Source organism: Geotrypetes seraphini, chromosome 4 (assembly GCF_902459505.1).
Source record: "Geotrypetes seraphini chromosome 4, aGeoSer1.1, whole genome shotgun sequence".
In the NCBI taxonomy this organism is placed as follows: domain Eukaryota; kingdom Metazoa; phylum Chordata; class Amphibia; order Gymnophiona; family Dermophiidae; genus Geotrypetes; species Geotrypetes seraphini.
The window spans coordinates 22,335,105-22,354,862 of NC_047087.1; the positions used below are offsets into that span (position 1 = coordinate 22,335,105).

At 45.9% G+C, this 19,758-nt stretch overlaps 1 protein-coding gene across 2 annotated transcripts in view; it reads right to left on the reverse strand.

The window, feature by feature from the left end:
• Window positions 1-19,758, reverse strand: part of CMIP (c-Maf inducing protein) — a 317,564-nt gene that overhangs the window by 54,178 nt on the left and 243,628 nt on the right. Inside the window, exons 8-11 of one of the 2 annotated variants that reach the window (XM_033942720.1) lie at window positions 11,493-11,570; window positions 8,140-8,243; window positions 4,976-5,080; window positions 2,352-2,705 (exon numbers count right to left, since the gene is read on the reverse strand). In XM_033942720.1, the coding sequence (XP_033798611.1) occupies window positions 2,352-2,705; window positions 4,976-5,080; window positions 8,140-8,243; window positions 11,493-11,570 (641 nt within the window). The remainder of the gene's footprint in view (window positions 1-2,351; window positions 2,706-4,975; window positions 5,081-8,139; window positions 8,244-11,492; window positions 11,571-19,758) is intronic. The other variant, XM_033942721.1, reaches the window with a different exon arrangement.

Consider the following 19,758-nt stretch of genomic DNA (forward strand, 5'->3'; position numbering starts at 1 on the left):
GATCAAACTTCTGCTCCCCAGGCCATTTTGCCACCTGGGAAGTGACTTGAGCTGGAAAATGTGGGGGGAACAAGGTATTAAGGTAATAAATGGAAAAAGTCTTAAGCACAAATCTACAGGGTGAGACAGAAAAGGGTAAATCTTAGAGGTTATACACATCTATATACACAACATATAATATGTTCATATAATGATTCCAAATGTTTGTGTGATCGTGGCACCGAGGCACCTCCCTCTTCAAACCCAGCATGCACCCAAAATGAGGGAGAAAAGCCTCAGACCAATGTAGCAGCAAATCAAAACTGCCTTCGATACTTTCACTGGCAGAAAAACTCCCTCACAGAACAGCTCAGGTTTAGAAACAGGCAAAGTCACCCGTAGGCACGTTCAAGGACTTGGCTGACAAAAGACGACTTGAGCTCCAACGCTGTCCTGACCTCTCCAATCTTCCCAACAAGCGACCTCGCCTCACCAATGTTTGGCTCACCAGGGGAACCAACAATACAGCCTTGAAAAGTGCAGCCACGCCGAGACCATCTATATTTCCCATCTTTCTGAGTCAGGTATTATGTCCTCTCCCCCCCCCCCCCAAAAGGTGTCCGTTTTTGTTTCTTTAGTTTATATTAAGTTTCAGCTTCAGAAATACTACACATTGTATAAACCAAAGTGACAAATCTACAAAATTTCTATAACAAACCCCCCCCACCAGAAAACCAAACAACCCCTCTCCCAAAAACCCCCCTCAAAGAACAGAAGAACAAAGAATTTCGCTTGGTGCTGAAGTCTCACATTATAGAACCAGACATGCCCTCTTACACTAAACCTGGGCCTTCACATCCGGTCTTCGAGGCCCACAACTTAGCCTGGTTTTCAGGATTTCCACGGTGAATATGTACGTCATCTATTTGCATGCAATGGAAGCAGAGAATGCAAACAAAGCCCAGAAAACTAAACTCTGAGGAAGATAATATTTCAAAGATAAACATAAAACATGATACAGGTACGTGAAAATAGATTAAAGTTGATGGCCAACCTCCTTAGGAGGTGTGTAAATATTACGTACTTAGCTGCAATAGTAAACCTAGTATTATATGTGTATAGACGTAGGATGATTGATTTGGTATAAACGTACGCATATAAGTAGGATGATCGATGTGTCGATAACATAAGTAGGATGACTTGATTATGGCATAATTATGCCGGTATTAAAAACTCTGTATTGTAACACCTTTACAGAAGCTCCCACAAACCATTCTGAATTGACTCCCCAGTCATTAGTAGTGGGCACAGAAGCTCACAATAAACATATTCATTGTGGAAATCCTGGGTTGTAGACCCCGAGGACCAGATCGGAGGACTTCTGCACTAAATCCGCCCCTCTTCTTCCGTCCTCCCATATCCCCAAAAACTAAACAAACAACAAGCCTCAGAATATCTTACCAAGCTGCCTGTTGTTTCTTCAGGCTGCCAGTACGAGACCATCATTACCTTCCCCTATCCTACCCCCACCCACTCTTCCTCACCCCTCCTGCAGCTGGTAAATGGGGGTGAAGAAGAGACATGGTGACTGGCTTAAAAACACACAGAAAGCCACTGGGAGAACAGCATCTGAGCTTACAAGTTCATCATATAATTAGGGAGGATGGATTGAGACATCCGGGTTTTACTTCCATAGTCTCAGATTGAAAACAGAGGCCGCATCCAGTGCTTTATATCCTGTCCATTAAGGTACACTTTGGACCTGGAGAACTATTATCGGTGTCAGGTCAAAAGCGTGCCGGGACAAAGGTGCGCGCAGACAATTGAGCACAGTGCGGAGGTGCGCGCCACAGAAAATTACTGTTTTTACGGCTCCGACGGGGGGGGGGGGGCGTGGGGGGGAGAACTCCCCCACACTACTTAATAGAGATCGCGCCGCGTTGTGGGGGCGTTGTGGGGGGTGGGTTGTAACCCCCCACATTTTACTGAAAACTTCACTTTTTCCCTGTTTTTAGGGAAAAAGTTAAGTTTACAGTAAAATGTGGAGGGTTACAACCCCCCAAACCCCCCACAACGCCGGCGCGATCTCTATTAAGTAAACTGGGGGGGGGGCTCCCCAACAAAACCCCCCGTCGGAGTCCCTAAAAACTGTAATTTCCTTCGGCGCGTGCCTCCATCTTGTGCTCAGTTGTCGGCGCGCGCCTTTGTCTTTCGCCGAGTTGTCTATGAACCCTATTATCAGAGCTTACTGGAAAGATCAGATGCCAAATTCAGATGTCTTTTTAACACTTGCAGACCCTGAAGATGAAGAACCAATGAGGAGAAAACAAAATATTATTGTCAAGGACACAAGGCTACAAACAAATACTTACAACATCTTGAGAATCTCCACGTAGCAGCCCAGCACCCGCTCTGCCTGGGGACTTAGCTCAATGCTCATCGTGCTACACGTGGGGCTGACCAGCAAACAGTCAATCAGATTGGGCTCGCTGTCGCCGCTGGCGCTTGCTTTCAACTTCTGGTTGGCCGTGTTGGTTCGCTCCACCTCCACGTGGATCTCGTTGGACGCGACGACGGTGGACTTGAGGCGGGACTCCGCCGACGTCGCCTCCTGGGACACCAGGTCGGGGCTCGTGTGGAGAAGCCTCAAGGGAAGGTTGGGCTTTCGGTCGCACTGCTGCTGGCAGCCGTTCCGGATCTCCTTCAGGCTCGGGGAGTTGTCGCGACTAAAAATGGAACAACAGCGAGACCCTGTTAAAAGCAAGATCTGCAGGACCGTAGGTACTTGCAATGGTGACATGGCACGTGCCAAGGGTGCTGGGAGGAGGGGCACCACCTTTGTTTAACGTCTTACCAGAGTGACACTATTCCCAAACTTCTGATTTGTGCTCTGAATTTCCTACAATGCCCTCACTGCAGGAAAACCAGCAGGATAGGGCCTACAGGGAATGCGTGGGGAAATAAAATACACCAGATGGGACGTTAGAAAAGTGCAGACAATCTTTGAATGAGCAGGAGTGTAGTGCAGGATTAATACTATTTTTTTTCTACTAGTCTTTAAGCCTGTTACATTAATGGGTGCTAGAATAAATGTGTCTGTCTACCTTTCTTTCTGTCTCTCTGTCTCCTTAGCCACTGTCTGTCTTTCTTTCTTTCTCGTGCGTTGGCTGTGTCTCTGTCCCTTGGCTGTCTCTCTGTCCCCTTGTCTGTTTGTCATTCTTTCTGTGTCTCTCCCTGGCCCCTTGTCTGTCTTTCTTTCTGTCTGTGTCTCTCCCTGGCCCCCTGCCTATCTCTCTCTGGCCCCTCGAGCAAACCATGATTGCTGCCTGCCCCCCCAGCACACCCCTCCCCCCAAAGCAGCCCCTTTTCCCTCTCCCCCTCCACTTCCCTGTGCAGCAGTAGCAGCCGGACGCAGCACCTCGAAGGACACCCTCCTGCCGTTGCTCTCACCGCCGCAAGTCACCGCACACGTCGCAACCCGCAAATGGAACACGACACGGAAGCACAAATCACAGCGGCAGGGATCACGCTGTTTGCACTGCGCATGCGCGGGTAAGGGTTTTATTATAGAGGATTTTTGCCTCCCTTTCTCTCCCAGGAACTGCAAATATTGCATCCATAATATCCCAGCCCCAACCAAGCCAGAAGCCTTCAAGCCTGGAATGAGCCTTGGTCCCTGTCCATGGAAGTAGAATGCTGACAATGATCCACCAGGCCGACATTTTCCATTACTTTTTTTCCCCCCCAAAAAATAATACATCAAATTTACACAAAATAATAATATGAATCATTACAAAGAAAAACATCATACTACAAAACCAATTTATTGCACTTTAATATCCTTTCAGATTTGACCCTAATTTTCTATTAAATTGTGCCTACAACCCCATCTATGGCTTGCTTTTGAAATTACAATAAACGTGGCCTAAGCCAAGTCCTTCTGGCTGGTTTCTCCATCATTCCAGTAAGGGCAGATATTGGTTTTAACTGAGGGGGGGGGGGGGGGGGGGCGATTCTAGCAGCAATTGAACCAGGTAAATTAAGCTAGTCTGAAAACTACCCTCCTCTGAACGGCTGAAAATATGCAAAGAAACGACCTAGATTAAATTCAGAATGCGAAACCACGTCAAATACTGTCCAAAGGGCAGAAGTGCTCTTCAGACAATGAAGTGATCCAAGTATATCCAGTGCATTCCCCAAGGATGCTGCACATCTTTCAGCTGGTACAAACAAGCCTTTTCAACCCCAGCTATTTCTACTCATACAAACAAACTGTTAGCAATAATCGGGAGCAAGCGGCGTTATGTTCTCACAGCTTAATATCTGCTTTACTTTCTGGAATGCGGACCTGCTGTTTGCTTTGCTTTCCCCGCAGCCAACTTGCATACATTATCCATCCAGTTCTATACCACAGCCAGATGATGCAAAAAAAGCAAAGTCACTTCTGCACGGAGCGTCTGTTCCAGCACAAGTGCCACATGCCATATGGCATGGAGTCTGTTTTCCTGGCAACACTTGCTTCCTCTTTCCCCCATATCTGAAGCAAAACTCTGCTAACGTCACTTGAGCCACCAGCATCCTTTATATCACCATCAGGCGCACAGCGGGCCGGCTCAGGGACTGTGTGTGGTGCCCCGGGTCAACATTTCCATTGGCACCTTACCCCAATCCATGACGTAGCTAGTACCCCCCTCTACCACTGCTGGTGATAAAGGGCACTAAAATCCTAAACCCTTAACAGGCATCTCTCTCCCACTACCCTCATAGAGGAGGGAAGAGAGAGAAAGATGCTTGATGGGGATTTTGGCACCCTTTATCACTGGTACCCAGGGGTCAGTGCCTCACCTGGTCCGTACCTTGAGCCAGCCCCGCACACACACAAGTTTCTGTGTTTCCCTGGAGGGCAGACCTTCAAAAAGTGAGCCATGTCCTCTGGCATCTGTGCTATCGATTCATGCCATATCAGTACACAGCTTGCAAATGGATCTGTACTGACCTGTTGATGAATTCTTCATAACATGAGTAAATAGCTGCTAGGCAGACAGCTACAAGATTCGGTAAAACGCGCGGGTGGGGGCAATTCCCAGTAGGACCGTGCATGCTGGAATAAAGAGAAACAACAAAAAAACATCATTGATTAAGTAAAAGGGATAGGGGGAAAATGGTGACTTTAAATTCTGTAAGTTCACATGTGCTTCTTTCTGTTTGGTTATGCATTCAGATATTGCACTGTTTGCACTTGAAAATTAATAAAGATTAAAACAAAAAAAATCCAAAAACAACCCAATCAAACCTTAGTAAAATACGGTAGCAATACAGAAGCTGAGTGCCGCAAGAATCTTTAGTTCCCAAGCTAGGTCCTATTGGACAGAAAGATCCTGCTTCTGCTAGACTACGGTGCGAAAAACCCTTCCTTCATAACCTCCTGGGGGTTTCCCCCATATTTTACATCTCCTCCCCACCTCATTCCGCTATTACAACAATCCTTGGCAATGGTCCCTCCAGAACCTGGCGAGTAAATATCTTGAGTTTGGGAGTGGATATCACCATTAAGTGATGGCCGACTCCCTTCCCTGTCAGTACTCATTTACAGTAACATTTCTATAAATGCCCCTGTACAGGTCATTGGTGAGGCCCCACTTGGAGTATTGTGTTCAGTTTTGGAGACTGTATCTGGCGAAGGACATAAGAAGACTTGAAGCGGTCCAGAGGAGGGCAACGAAAATGATAGGAGGCTTGCGCCAGAAGACATATGAGGCGAGACTGGAAGCCCTGAATAGGTATACCCTAGAGGAAAGGAGGGACAGGGGAGATATGATTCAGACGTTCAAATACTTGAAGGGTATTAACGTAGAACATAATCTTTTCCAGAGAAAGGAAAATGATAAAACCAGAGGACATAATTTGAGGTTGAGGGACGTGGTAGATTCAAGAGCAATGTTAGGAAATTCTACTTTACGGAGAGGGTGGTGGATGCCTGGAATGCGCTCCCGAGAGAGGTGGTGGAGAGTAAAACTGTGACTGAGTTCAAAGAAGCGTGGGATGAACACAAAGGGTCTAGAATCAGAAAATAAGATTAAATATTGAACTAAGGCCAGTACTGGGCAGACTTGCACGGTCTGAGTCTGTAAATGGCCGTTTGGGGGAGGATAGGCTGGAGTAGGCTTTGACGGAGATCTCGGTAGTTGGAACCCAAGCACAGAACCGGGTAGAGCTTTGGATTCTTGCCCAGAAATAGGTAAGAAGAAAAAATTTAAATTGAATCAGGTTGGGCAGACTGGATGGACCATTTGGGTCTTTATCTGCTGTCATCTACTATATGTTACTATAAGAGAGAGAAAGAAAGAAAGACAAAGAGAGAGAGAAAGAAAGAAAGAGAGAGAGAAAGAAAGAAAGAGAGAGAGAAAGAAAAAGAGAAAGAAAAAGAGAGACAAAGAGAGAGAAAGACAAAGAAAGAGAAAGAGAGAGAGAAAAACAAAGAGAGAGAGAGAGAGAAAGACAAAGAAAAAGAGAGAGCGAGAAAGAAAGACAAAGAAAGAGAGAGAGAGGTGGTGGAGAGGAAAACGGTGACGGAGTTCAAAGAAGCTTGGGATGAACACAGAGGATCTAGAATCAGAAAATAATAGTAAATATTGAAGAACTAAGGCCAGTACTGGGCAGACTTGCACGGTCTGTGTCTGTGTATATGGCCGTTTGATGGAGGATGGGCTGGGGAGGGCTTCAATGGCTGGGAAGGTTTAGAAGGGCTGGAGTGAGCTTTGACGGAGACTTCAGCAGTTGAAACCCAAGCACAGGACCGGATAGAGCTTTGGATTCTGCCGTCATCTACTATGTTACTATATGACCTGCAGCAGCCCCCTCCCCCACCTCCTCCCAGTTAAAGTGTAGGCACTTTCATTCTGTAATAGCTAAGTGGTGTGTTGGTGATATAACATCAGACTGCAGATTCTGGGCTATAAGCTGAAAAGTAAAATGTATTCAGAGCCAAAATAAAACCCCATCTGATGATGCAGGTAAAAAAAAAAGAGGGGGGCTTGAGGAGGGCAGTTGTCAAATATTTTTCTCAGTTACAGTGGAATAGCGAGGGTGAGAGACGGCCGGGGCGCTGGCACCCCTCCCACACTGCCATCTCCGCCCCCCCTCTGTTCGCTCTAGTTGTTCACCGCCGCAAGCAACAAGAACGTCAACTTCCTATGCGTGGCACCCAGAAGTGACGTCAGCGGGAGAGACAACGCGGTCACGAGGAGCACATTGACTTTCTTGTTGCTCGCAGCAGTAAACAACTAGAGGTATGGGGGAAAGGGGGGGTGCACGCGAATGGCGAGGGAAGGAACGGGAAGAGGCTGGGGGGAGGGGAACAGGAGGAGGGTGCCGGCGTCATCACTAAGGCAGCGTCCGGGGCAGTCCGCCAACCCCTTACTGCGCCACTGTTCATCTAAAATGGTGGTGCTTCAAAAATTGTTTATCCCTTATGTAGATTACAGTGTCCAGTCAAAAACGCGCAAGACAATCGCACGCGGACAAACCCGCCCAGACAATCGCACACAGGACGTCAGCGCGCTGGATTTCAACAGTATTTTAAAGCGACCCCCCCTTTAGTTAGAAATGTTGGCGCTCCCTTTGGGGAGGGTGTTAGGGGGAAACACCCTCCCCCCATTACAGAGGAAACAGTCATTTCCCCCCCCAAAAAATGGGGTTCCCCCCAACACTCCCCCAAAGGGAGCACCAACATTTCACAACTAAAGTGGGGGGGGGGTTTCCCCCACACACACCCCTCATAGTGCTTTAAAATGCTGTTGAAATCCTGCGCGCTGACGTCCTGCGCGTGATTGTCCGGGCAGGATTGTCTCACGCGGTTTCGTCTATAAGCCCTAGATAAATGCACCCACACCATTTCATAATGGGGACACTTTCACCCACAGCAAAAGGAGTGGGCCAAGTCACCATGCTGGGATTTAATTCTAAAACTCCCCACTCACGAGTTCAGCCACTGTTCTGTTCCCATGATAAATTGAGATCTTCCTATAGAAAATTAATCGATAGGCCCAAGGGGGCCAGCAAGATTGCTGCAAAGTAATATTACCCCCTGAATACCTGACAATAAACCCCATTGATGCAACAGGAAAAATCACTAAACACAGAATTCAAAGGGCCACTGACCTCTGTATAAATTTCTTCACCACCTCCATCCCCGCATTCAGTTCATTCAAGGCAAGAATATACTCCTGAGTAAAGAGTCGCAGGCGAGGGCATTTTCCAAAATCCTGCACATTAAAAGAGAAACAGATTTAAGAGGGGCCAGCCAGATCCCACATTTCTATCTTAAAATGTGTTTTCCATCCTTTCTGTACTCCACCCATCATGGCTGCCAACATGGAGGGCTTGATTTCCGTCTTTCTATCTTAACTTCGATATGTTGATTTAATGTAAACCCCTCAGAAAGGCCTCTGATAAGTGGGATATCAAATTTGTAATATTTTCCTAACAGGGCTCCTAAGTGTCGTGTGCCGGAACTGTCTCTAATGGTGCAAAATTCACAACTGATCCCAGGAGGCTATAAATGAATGAAAGGTCTCTTAAAAACACATTCAACAACACACGCGCGCACTCTCAATTCCGTTCTTGTTCCAGCCAAACTCTGCCCCCCCCCCCCCCCCGAAACAACTCTGCGCAGTGCAATTTTAAGTATGCATAAACAGGACAGGGTCTAGGGGGAAACAGGGCAGCTGCCCTGGGCCCCACAGCTCCGGGAGGCCCCCGTGGGGCTAGGATGTCCTTCTCTTTTCCCCACCCTGTTCCAAAGTCACCATCACCATTTAAAATGCAACGGAGTTACCGGCATGACAGCGATCCTCTAGCGGCTGCTGGCAGCTTCCTCAGCGCTGTTCCTCTACCACAGTCCGCCCCTTCTGATGCAATTTCCTTCTTTTGCTTGGGTGGACCGCAAAGAGAAACAGCGCTGAGGAAGCCGTGAGCAGCGCTAGAGAATTGCTGATGTGCCGGCAACCCCTTTGCCTTTTAAAAACATGAGGGGGGGGGAGAGGGCCTTCAGAATGGGGTGGAGAGAAGGAAAGGACATCTTGGCCCAAAGGAGGATCGCTGGATGACAGGGCATGTGGTGGAGACGTTGGGGGTAGGCTGGTTTTAAGAAAGATTTGGACAAGTTCCTGGAGGAAAAGTCCATAGGCTGTTATTGAGAAAGACATGGGGGAAGCCACTGCTTGCCCTGTATCGGTAGCATGGAATATTGCTACACCTTGGGTTTTGGCCAGGTACCAGTGACCTGGATTGGCCAACGTGAGAACAGGCTACTGGGCTAGATGGACCAGTGGTCTGACCCAGTATGGTTGTTCTTCTGCTCTTATGTGTGCCAAGTATAGGACAATCAAGCCATTGTAACATCACTGATGAGGTTGGCTCTGAGGCATTATGACATCACAATCTCAGCTCTGGAATGTTGCACTCATTGGGGTTCCAGAATCTTGCTATTCTTTGAGATGCTGGAATGTTGCTACTTCTTGGGTTTTGGTCAGGTACTAGTGACCTGGATTGGCCACCGTGAAAAAGGGCTTTATGGACCATTGGTCTGACTCAGTAAGGCTGTTCTTATAATAATAATAATAATAATTTTATTTTTTATATACCGCCATACCCGGCGAGTTCTAGGCGGTTTACATCAATTAGAATAGGATCTACGTTTTCAAGCAGATTTACAAACAAATAAACAATTAAGTAACAAGTAAAACTGAAATTGACAGAGGATGGAGGGAGGTTGTTGAAGAAAGGGAGGAGAGGAGCTGTAAAGGAGGTTGAGAGCTGGGGGGGAGGAAGGGGGGGAGGTGAAATGTGAGCGGGTGGGGCCGCTAGGGGTCTTGTTTGCTGAATAGGTAAGTTCTGAGAGATGCTGGATGGGAGGGCATTTGTTGGGTGGGGAAATCAGGGGAGGTGACAGAGAGGAGAGGAATTGAGGGCCCCCTCCTCCATTTCAGAATGTCTAACACCAGCCCTGCACACAAGATGGTAAATCTGCATTCCCGTACATGTCTCTTTGGCCATGCAATTTCAAGAGTCATGTTGCTTGTGTAAAACATGCTTTTCACACGGAAAAGGTTTTATAAAATTAACCCCTACCCCAACAATTAAAAATAACTAATTTTTCAGCACGGTGCTCTAGCAGCCATAATTGGCTCTGGAAAATACCAGAAGCTTTGCGCATTAGGATACACTTTGCAATAGTTACTGGCTCATGTAAATTGATGGACAGAAAACTGGCAACCCTCTCTGTGGGCAGACCTTTTCAGCTTGGTTCACAATACACATTTTTACCCGCAGGGAGCGAGGTGGCTCTGGGGGTGGGAGAGGAAGGGAATACCAGGCACAAATCTCTGGGGAAGCTCTTCCCACTATGCCGTTTCAAGGTCCCTTTCAGAATTGGTGCCAAATCCACGGAAGAAAAGTAATGGTGGACTTTGCAATAGGTTCCAATTCAACACCTCCCCTTTTATTAGATCAATAAAATGAAATAGCATGCAGGAATAGGATCCATGTGGTCTGTAATCATGATTATATTATCGTTCTTGCTGATCTCATAAAATTCTTGTGGTTTCCTTCACATTTTGCTTTGATAGCCTGCAGGGCAGCTACACACATGATTGAAATACGCATAACTGTGTTGTATACACTCATTGTATTGTATTGTTTTGTCTTGTATTGTATGTTGACTTATTGTATTGTATTGTGACCTTGTTATTCGCTGAATGTCCAGCCTTCTTACAGTGTGAACCGCCTAGAAGTCACCTGACTATGGCGGTATAGAAAAATAAAGTTATTATTATTATTATTATACATTTGAAAGTCAAATATAATCCCTCCCTCTCCCTCATTCATTTTCTTTTCGGAGTTACATTTCACACTCTTTAGCTACTCAACTAGGCTCCACTGAAAATGAATCTCCAAATTCTTTACAAGACGTACCTGGAAACCAGGCGCGGGCCAGCCTGTGGCCTGCATCTGGAACCAAATACTAGTTATCATGGTTGGTCCAGTGTGTGTCTAGAAATAGGAAGCGCTACTTTTGGGCCTCAGCAGGTAATTTCCCGATAAAGAGTTGTCTATATTCAAGATCTGCTACACACACACACACACACACACGTTACACACACACACAATGGGGAACTGTAAATGATTAGGTTCCGCTTGTTGACAGAGCAAGGGAAAGTGGGAAGAGGGTGGATATATTATTTTACTGCAGTGAGCAGAGATAACAGCCCCTTTCAATCTCCGTCTGGTGTACACTGACTGTTCTTGGACAGGGATCTACAGATATTTGGCTTCTTAGCATCAACCGTGGAGAACACCCAGGAAAAAGCTGCGATTCAAAATAAACTTTTAAGCATAAAATTACTTTATACAACAAGATGTTTACTCTAGGTAAGACCTTATCACTCACAAAAAGAAAATAATTTGGTACTTATTACATGAAAACGTCACAGATAATTGACAGATAGCATTACCTGCAAATGCAGGTGTTTTCCCACCACCGCCAGCAGGCAGAAAGAGGTTTCCAAGCCGGTAACTGAGATCCAGTACATCTGCAATTCATTTGATACCCTTGAATAGCGTGAACTGTGGACAGTGAGTTAAACTGCTGCCTTCCCAGGTGACTGTCTGGGAAAGTCGCAGGAGAGCACCAGGTCCTGATGTACAAGTGAAGGGCACTGCCACCCATAAGCCAACAATGACAAATTTGCTAAACTCTTTCTCCTTCAGTTCTGGTGGGATAGACTCCGATTATCAGGGATTTCAGACTATTGCTATCTGAGCAGCTACCACGGACTATATTCAGATGCTCTCCACACTTTGGTATCTCTAAGCTAAGTCTCCTCCACATGTTTAACATGGCTTCCCTCATCCCCACCCCCTTCAACATCACACTCGTTTGAGGAGCACAAGCTCAAGGAAATCAGACAATATACGTCAGGGTTCCTCAAACCAGAACTGATGCACTCTCCAGCCCACTGGTATTCACAAACAGTCCTTAAGGCAGGGGTAGGGAACTCCGGTCCTCGAGAGCCGTATTCCAGTCGGGTTTTCAGGATTTCCCCCAATGAATATGCATTGAAAGCAGTGCATGCAAATAGATCTCATGCATACTCATTGGGGAAATCCTGAAAACCTGACTGGAATACGGCTCTCGAGGACCGGAGTTCCCTACCCCTGCCTTAAGGCCACAAATGGGCTGGGTTCTAGGGATATCTTATACGCCTACTAACGTACTGATAGGCAGATTACTTATTATGTATATTATATTATTATAGTTGATGCATTATTGATGTGCTTTGATGTTGAATTTGTTGTATTTGATGATGTTTGCATCAATAAAACTGTTTGAATCTAAATACATAAATAAATATGCATGAGATGGTTAAAAAACATGAAAGTTAGTACATACGCAAATCTATCTCATGCATATTCATTCGAGATAACTCGGAGACCCAAAACATTTATGCCCCTTACAGCCTAGTCCAGGGGGTAGACAATTCCGGTCCTCGAGAGCCGGAGCCAGGTCAGGTTTTCAGGATATCCGCCATGAATATGTACGAGATGGATTTGCATGCACTGCCTCCTTGAGATGCAAATCTATCTCATGCATATTTATTGTGGATATCCTGAAAACCTGACCTGGCTCCGGCTCTCGAGAACCGGAATTGCCTACCCCTGGCCTAGTCAGTCGAATTTTCAGGAAATCCACAGCAAATATGCATATGAGATATATTTTCATGCACCACTTCCACTGCTTGCAAGCTACCTCATGAATACTTTGTGTGGATATCTTGGAAAGCAGACTGGCGACAGGTTACGCCAAGCCCTGATTGGGGAAAACCCAACGTAGAGTTTCTCCAGCAACCTTTCCCACAGCTCCTTATAATATCAACCATCAAGGTGTGAAAACCAAGCCCCATATACAAAAAAACAACAAAACTTTGGGGAATACCCTTGACATGAGCGCAGTGTGAATCTTCCCATGCTGAAAGAGTCAGAATAGGGTCATTCCATGTCGTGTGGTCCAGAACTCCCCACTTGGCCATCTCAGAAATTGATTAAATTTTTTCAGGGACCTCTAAATGAAGATATCCAAAGTTTTGGGGGCATGGTCTTAACTAGGCCCAGATTTATGGCCCCCTTATTTGAGCCATTTTTTTTTTTGTATCCATGGAAGACGTCGAGTGGGGACCCTTCTTGAAATTGGACCAGCTGACATGGAAATACCCAGCATCTACTCTACCGTAAACGTCCTCAAGTCATAAGCAGAATACAGTGTGTAGTGTACATAACCGGTGTCTGACTCCAGGCTGATTAGAGGATCCTTCCTTAATTTACAGCTTCCTGAAGAAAAGGGAACCTATAAACCGATACTGGATTGTTTATGACATGGGTATGACCATTGACAAAATGAATATCCTGCCAGGAATACGCTCCCTTTCTGTTTACAAAACAATGCCGGGGGGGGGGGGGGGAGGGTGTTGCATTACAGCAAATATTCCTAGCACAGCATCTTAAGAGTGGCAACAGACAAGTAACTGGCTGTGATTCCCATTTCAAAGAAAGTTGTACGCATAAAGTGTGCAATATTTCAAAAGGACACACATTTGGAAAAGCTCACACTTGCCTGTTTGCAATTTTAAAGGTTCCGGCCAGGCAATTATTACTGACATATGTGAACAGCTAAAAGTGGCATCAATGATCCCAAATATCCGATTGGTTCCTGCGCATTGTTTAATATCATTGGTTTCATCCCAGTCGATCTGCACAGATCAATTCCAGGGTGAGTAACTTTCTCAGCGGTTCAAAGGACGTGTAGGTTATTGGACTCCTAAAGGCCTGCACAGATTGCAAGAAGTATGACAGCACTAAAGGAAAACCTGCTTTTCAAAAGGTACCAGACGAAATGCTGGACACAGTGCAATTACTTCACCGTACAAATCCGTCTAAATTTAGAAACTGTCTACTTATCAAAAGAAAAACATAAGGAGGGCCGTAATCAGCGCATATCTCAGCTGCTCGAGTTCCTGTTTTGCCCCCACTTGTGTAAATAAAACCCAAACCTTTTGGATGCTGTTTTGATGGCAGAACTAAATTTAAAATAATTCATTGGATGTTGCCGTATCAATGGCTTAGTTGATGCTTAGCGCAGGGCTTCTCCTGTAGACCACTCAGCCAGTTGGGGGTTTCAGGATCAGCACGGTGAGCATGCGTGAGACAACACTGTACATATGGAGACCCGCCGTATGCAAATCTAATCATGCATATTCATTATGGTTTTCCTGAAAACCCAACTGCCTAGGTGTGCCTCCAGGAGAGGAGCGAGAAGTCCTAAATCGGACCCCCAGACCTAGAAAGTTTGGAGACCCCCCCCATTTCATTCCTCTAAAGAACACTCACCTTGAGACCCCAAGCAGACTAGCTAAGTGCCTGTGCTCACACTTAAGAGAATTAAGGTTTGTTTGTTGTTGTTTTTTGTTTTTTTTTGGTGGGGGGAGGGATGATGAATTCTGATCACCAATAATAAAAACTGCTTAGATAACCTTGATAGGTGGCATATAAACACCTAATAAAAATATAATAAATATAAAATACCCTACTGTTTCCTTATCACCTGCATGATCACATGACTATCACTTGATGGACAAGACTGCTAACCCTTGGTTTAATTTTCATGCGGTATTCGCTGCAATTGTTGCTGGCCATTCCTTTGGTCTCTTTTAGTGTTTTTATTGCAATACTTGGACATTTGGATGAACACATCTTTGGTTTTATCATTCAACACCAGGACTCCCGGGGCAGGCCTTCTTGGGCCGAAACACGATCGTGTCGAGTCTGGTTTTTTTTTTATAATAAAAAGGATTGAGCACCATCTAGTCTCCTTCGTTGTTGTTTTCGTGCCCTTCACTGTTGTGAAGGCAGTTTCTCCTGTTTGTCTCTTTCAAGACTACTAACCCATCTGGCATCACAAGCCACTATCTTCCCCCCACCCCCAACCCCGATCTAGTGAGCACGAGGCTGTTTTAAAACCCTCCCTGTTAATACAGCTGCTCACGAGGGTTCAGGAGGGATAACTGGGAAATTTCACAATTCCTGTGTGAAATCACTTATTCCTGTTAGCCTCACAAATGCTGGTCTTCAATTTTATAAAAGTGCCTCTCTGTGAAGCTAGCTCAAAGCAAGGAACGCACTTTGTTCTGCTGTTTATATTACCTATACAATCTCAGGAGAACTGATTTATTTTCTTTTTTTTTTTTTTTCCACATTTAAGCCTGGGATCCAGAAACAACATTATAGGATGGTCTGTGTTGACCATTACGAAATATGAAAAAAATGTTTACATGTCTGGGAAGAACAGGGCAAGGGGCCAAAACCATGACCTTTTGGCCACAGTGGGCGTCTACTCTGCTCTACAAATGCCAGAAGCTGAAGGGGGGGGGGGGGGGAAGGCCTTACAAAAAGATTTTTCTAGAATGTAACGCTAAAACCGGGATGCTCTGAGGCTACATACAATAGGGTAAAACTAAACTCTTGCTATTTGGAAGAGGCGATCGCCTTTGTCTCCCAGGTGTTTTACAATTCCGCCCGCACTCCCTCTCTGTTTTCTAAAAACTGTTATACAGTATTTTCACATCAACTCTCCGGAAAGGAAAAGTCATTTTTTTCCCTTCCTTTCCCAGGGCAGCCAGTTTTGAAATGCTGGACATATCTGGGACAACTCTAAAAGCTGCCCTCTCTAGATACCTTAAAATATCTTAAAAAGTACACCCCCCCAGACTAGTGCTATTCACAACCGTTTCCGAATAAAACTACACAGCTCCTTGCATTCTTAAAATAGCCCCGGCTTTAACTGCACGGTATTCTGGGAGCAGACGTGACAATCGAGCACCCTAAATAGACTTTAACTGAGACCTGAGGAAGAGATGTCATACCTAATGTGGGAACCAATCAAATTCTAGTCTGGGCAGGTTGGGGGGAGGGAGAGGGGGTGTCATTTGTGACACCGTTCTGAACATAGCTGGCTCTAATAGTTCACAGGGGTTGTTGGGCTGAGCAGAAGTGCAAATATCATGGCTGACCAATAAAAGGAAATAAATTTGTGAGCGAGAGAAAGTTCGCCGTGCCCTGTCTTGTTGCTGGAATACTGCACAAGGCGCAGAGGTTACAGCTTTCCTGAGAAAAAGCAGGCAGTGTTGAAAGCATTATCCAAAGTAATCAAACTCAATCACCTTGTTCCAGCGACATTTCAGGATGTACCTCCCCAAATGCAAAAGAGCTGCCCAATCAAGGCCCCCGATGCTCAAAAGCTTTGCGGCCAGCCAGCCAGCAAGGAAGCTCAGCCTCCAATGCTCAAAAGGGTTCTCAGGTGCTTTTACCAATCCCGGTGGCGGCCACCGAGAACCCTGTGCAAGGAACTCATTAATATTAAAATGAACTCTCCCAAGTAATACTCAAAAGTGAATGCCCACTTTTTACGGGCAAAATTTTCCGGCAAGTCTGTTTATGTGTGTGTTATGTGCCTGTATGTCCAGCACACACAACACATGCACAATAGCCTCACCCCTTTTTAGATCCATAAGATCATAAGATTTGCTGCTGCTGGGTCAGACCAGTGGTCCATCATGCCCAGCGGTCTGCCCACGCGGCGGCCCTTAGGTCAAAGACCAGTGCCCTAGTTTTACTTGCGTATGTTCTGTTCCAGTAGGAACTTATCCACAGGGCTTTGGAGTCGGTAGATAAATGTTCCGACTCCGACTCCTCAGTTTTTTGTACTTCAGACTCCGACACTGACTCCAGGTACCCGAAATTTCCTCCGACTCCGCAGCACTGGTTAATTTTCACATCGTTAAAATGGAATGTCAAGTTGAGAGAAATGAGCATTTTCGACACCACCTTCTTTTTGCTTTTAATCAAGCTTCTAAGGCCGCAGAAGCTGCTCGCAACATTTGTGCTGTGTATATAGTGGGTGCTATAGCTGAAAGAATCGCTCGTGATTGGTATGCCAAGTTCAAAAATGGAGTCGGTAGATAAATGTTCCGACTCCGACTCCTCAGTTTTTTGTACTTCTGACTCCGACTCCAACTCCAGGTACCCAAAATTTCCTCCGACTCCGACTCCTCAACTCCGACTCCACAGCCCTGCTTATCCAACCTTCTCTTGAATCCCTGAAGGGTGCTTTCCCCTATGACAGCCTCCGGGAGGGCGTTCCAGACCTCCACCACTCTCTGGGTGAAGAAGAACTTCTTTACGTTTGTATGGAATCTTTTCCCAGCAGCCATCACTCTCCCTCTGCCCAGCTGATCGTGGCTCCCAAGGCGCGATCAGCTGAGTCAGCAGGGGAAGCCGCGATCAGCTGAGCCGGCAAGACTTGCTGGAGCCCCGATCGCAACTCCATTCTCCCCGCGCCGGCTCAGCTGATCAGCAGCTTTGGAGAGTCTTGCAGGCTCAGCTGATCGTGGCTTCGGAGCCATGGATCAGCTGGGCAGAGGGAAAGCAGCGGCCAGCAGCAGGAGGAAGCAGCGGTGACATCAGCCTTCAGGAACTACTGGGCCTGCTCAGAAGAGCTATGCCTATGGATTTTCTCTTTCTGTGCAGGCGCCAGGTATGTGATTTGCATGCTATTTGTGCTGAGCATCACCTGATAAAAGAAATATTGCTCTCAGCTTCGTATTTATTACTGTGTTGTCAGAGCTATGAGAATTGCAGCCTCAGTCTGAAGTCAGATCCCAGTCTTCTTGCTCTCTATCCATGGGAAATATCCCAGTAAATTATTATAGGTTGAAAAGGTGACGGCGAAAGCTAGAAGGATGCTAGGTTGCACAGGGAGAGGTAAGGGCAGTAGGAAAAAGGAGGTTTTGATGCCCCTTTATAAGACTTTGGTGAGACCTGATTTAGAATATTGTGTACAATTCTGGAGGCCGCACCTTCAAAAAGATATAAAAAGGATGGAAGGCTACTAAGATGATATGTGGTCTTCATCATAAGGCGTATGGGGACAGACTTAAAGATCTCAATCTGTATACTTTGGAGGAAAGGTGGGAGAGGAGGGATAGAGATGTAAATGCGCATGAGTCGAGTCTCTTTCATTTGAAAGGAAGCTCTGGAATGAGAGGGCATAGGATGATGTTAAGAGGTGATAGGCTCCGGAGTAATCTAAGGAAATATTTTACAGAAAGGGTGGTAGAGTTGGTGGTGACAGAGACTGTTTGAATTCAAGAAAGCATGGGATAGGCACGTGGGATCTCTTAGAGAGAGCGGAAGAGATAATGGTTACTGTGGATGGCGAGACTGGCCTTTACCTGCCATCATGTTACAATGTTTCTATAACTATAAAGTTCTATGACCTCACAATGCAGGTGTAAAGAGCCTTAGCCTATAGGAAGAGGAGATGCAAATGTTAAGAGCCTTAGCCAATAGGGGGAGGAAGAGATAGAGTGGATGTTGCGGACGAGAAGACTGGATGGACCATTTGGCCTTTATCTGCCATCATGTTTCTATGTTTCTTCTTCCTCATTTGAATTCACATTTGACCCCAGAGGGCATAACATTCTTAGTAATTTAAATCATTTTGTTGGAGTTCTGAACTAATGAATGGCATTCTCTGGGTGACTAGATATGCAAATAAACCTCATTAACATGAGCAGCAGAACTGAACTTCCAAAGAGTTAATTTACAGCAGCTCAGTTAATACTCTTAGCAAATGAATTTGTACTTATCAAGCTGGTTGGCATCAGGAATAAGGCTGTTAAATAAAATACTTTCAGAATGGTGCTGAACATGGTTGAAAACGGGCTCTGGGTGGTATGCCTGCTTCTTTTACAATTTTTAAGTCCCCAGTGAGTGTTGTCGCTGCTCATGCACCATTCCTGTAAGCTCTGCCTTAACCGCACAAGCCTCAAACACTTATGATTTGAAAGAGTTTGAGGCTTGTGCAAATGAGGACAGAGCTTAGGCATTGGTGGAATGGGTTCATAGACAATGGCGCGAAAGACAAAAGCGCGCGCCGACAATTGAGCGCAGCACGCGCCGTCGCGTCGCTCTAAATTACAGTTTTTAGGGGCTCCGACAGGGTTTTTTTTTGGGGGGAACCCCCCAGTTTACTTAATAGACATCGCGCCGGCGTTATGGGGGGTTGTAACCCTCCACATTTTACTGTAAACTGAACTTTTTCCCTAAAAACAGGGAAAAAGTTCAGTTTTCAGTAAAATGTGGGGGGTTACAACCGCCCACAACGCGGCACGATGTCTATTAAGTAAAGTGGGGGGTTCCCCCCCACACCCCCCTGTCAGGAGCGCTAAAAACAGTAATTTAGAGCGGCGTGCGCTGCGCTCAATTGTCTGGGCGCGCCTTTGTCCCGGCGCACTTTTGACCTGACACCGGTGGAATGAGGCATTATGACATCACAATCTGAGCTCTAGAATGTTGCTTCTTATGATTTTAAAGAGTTTGAGGCTTGTGCAAATGAGGACGGAGCTTAGGCATTGGTGGAATGAGGCATTATGATATCACAATCTGAGCTCTAGAATGTTGCTTCTTATGATTTTAAAGAGTTTGAGGTTTGTGCAGATGAGGACAGAGCTTGCAGGAACAGGGCAGGGATAGGAAAAGAACTCGCTGGGACGGGAAAATGAGTTCCCACAGGGACAGGGACATATTTGTCCCCATGTCATTCTCTAGTGCATGGCCTATATTCATGCTGTCACTTTGATGAATGTACTGAGTCATGAAGGGATGTTT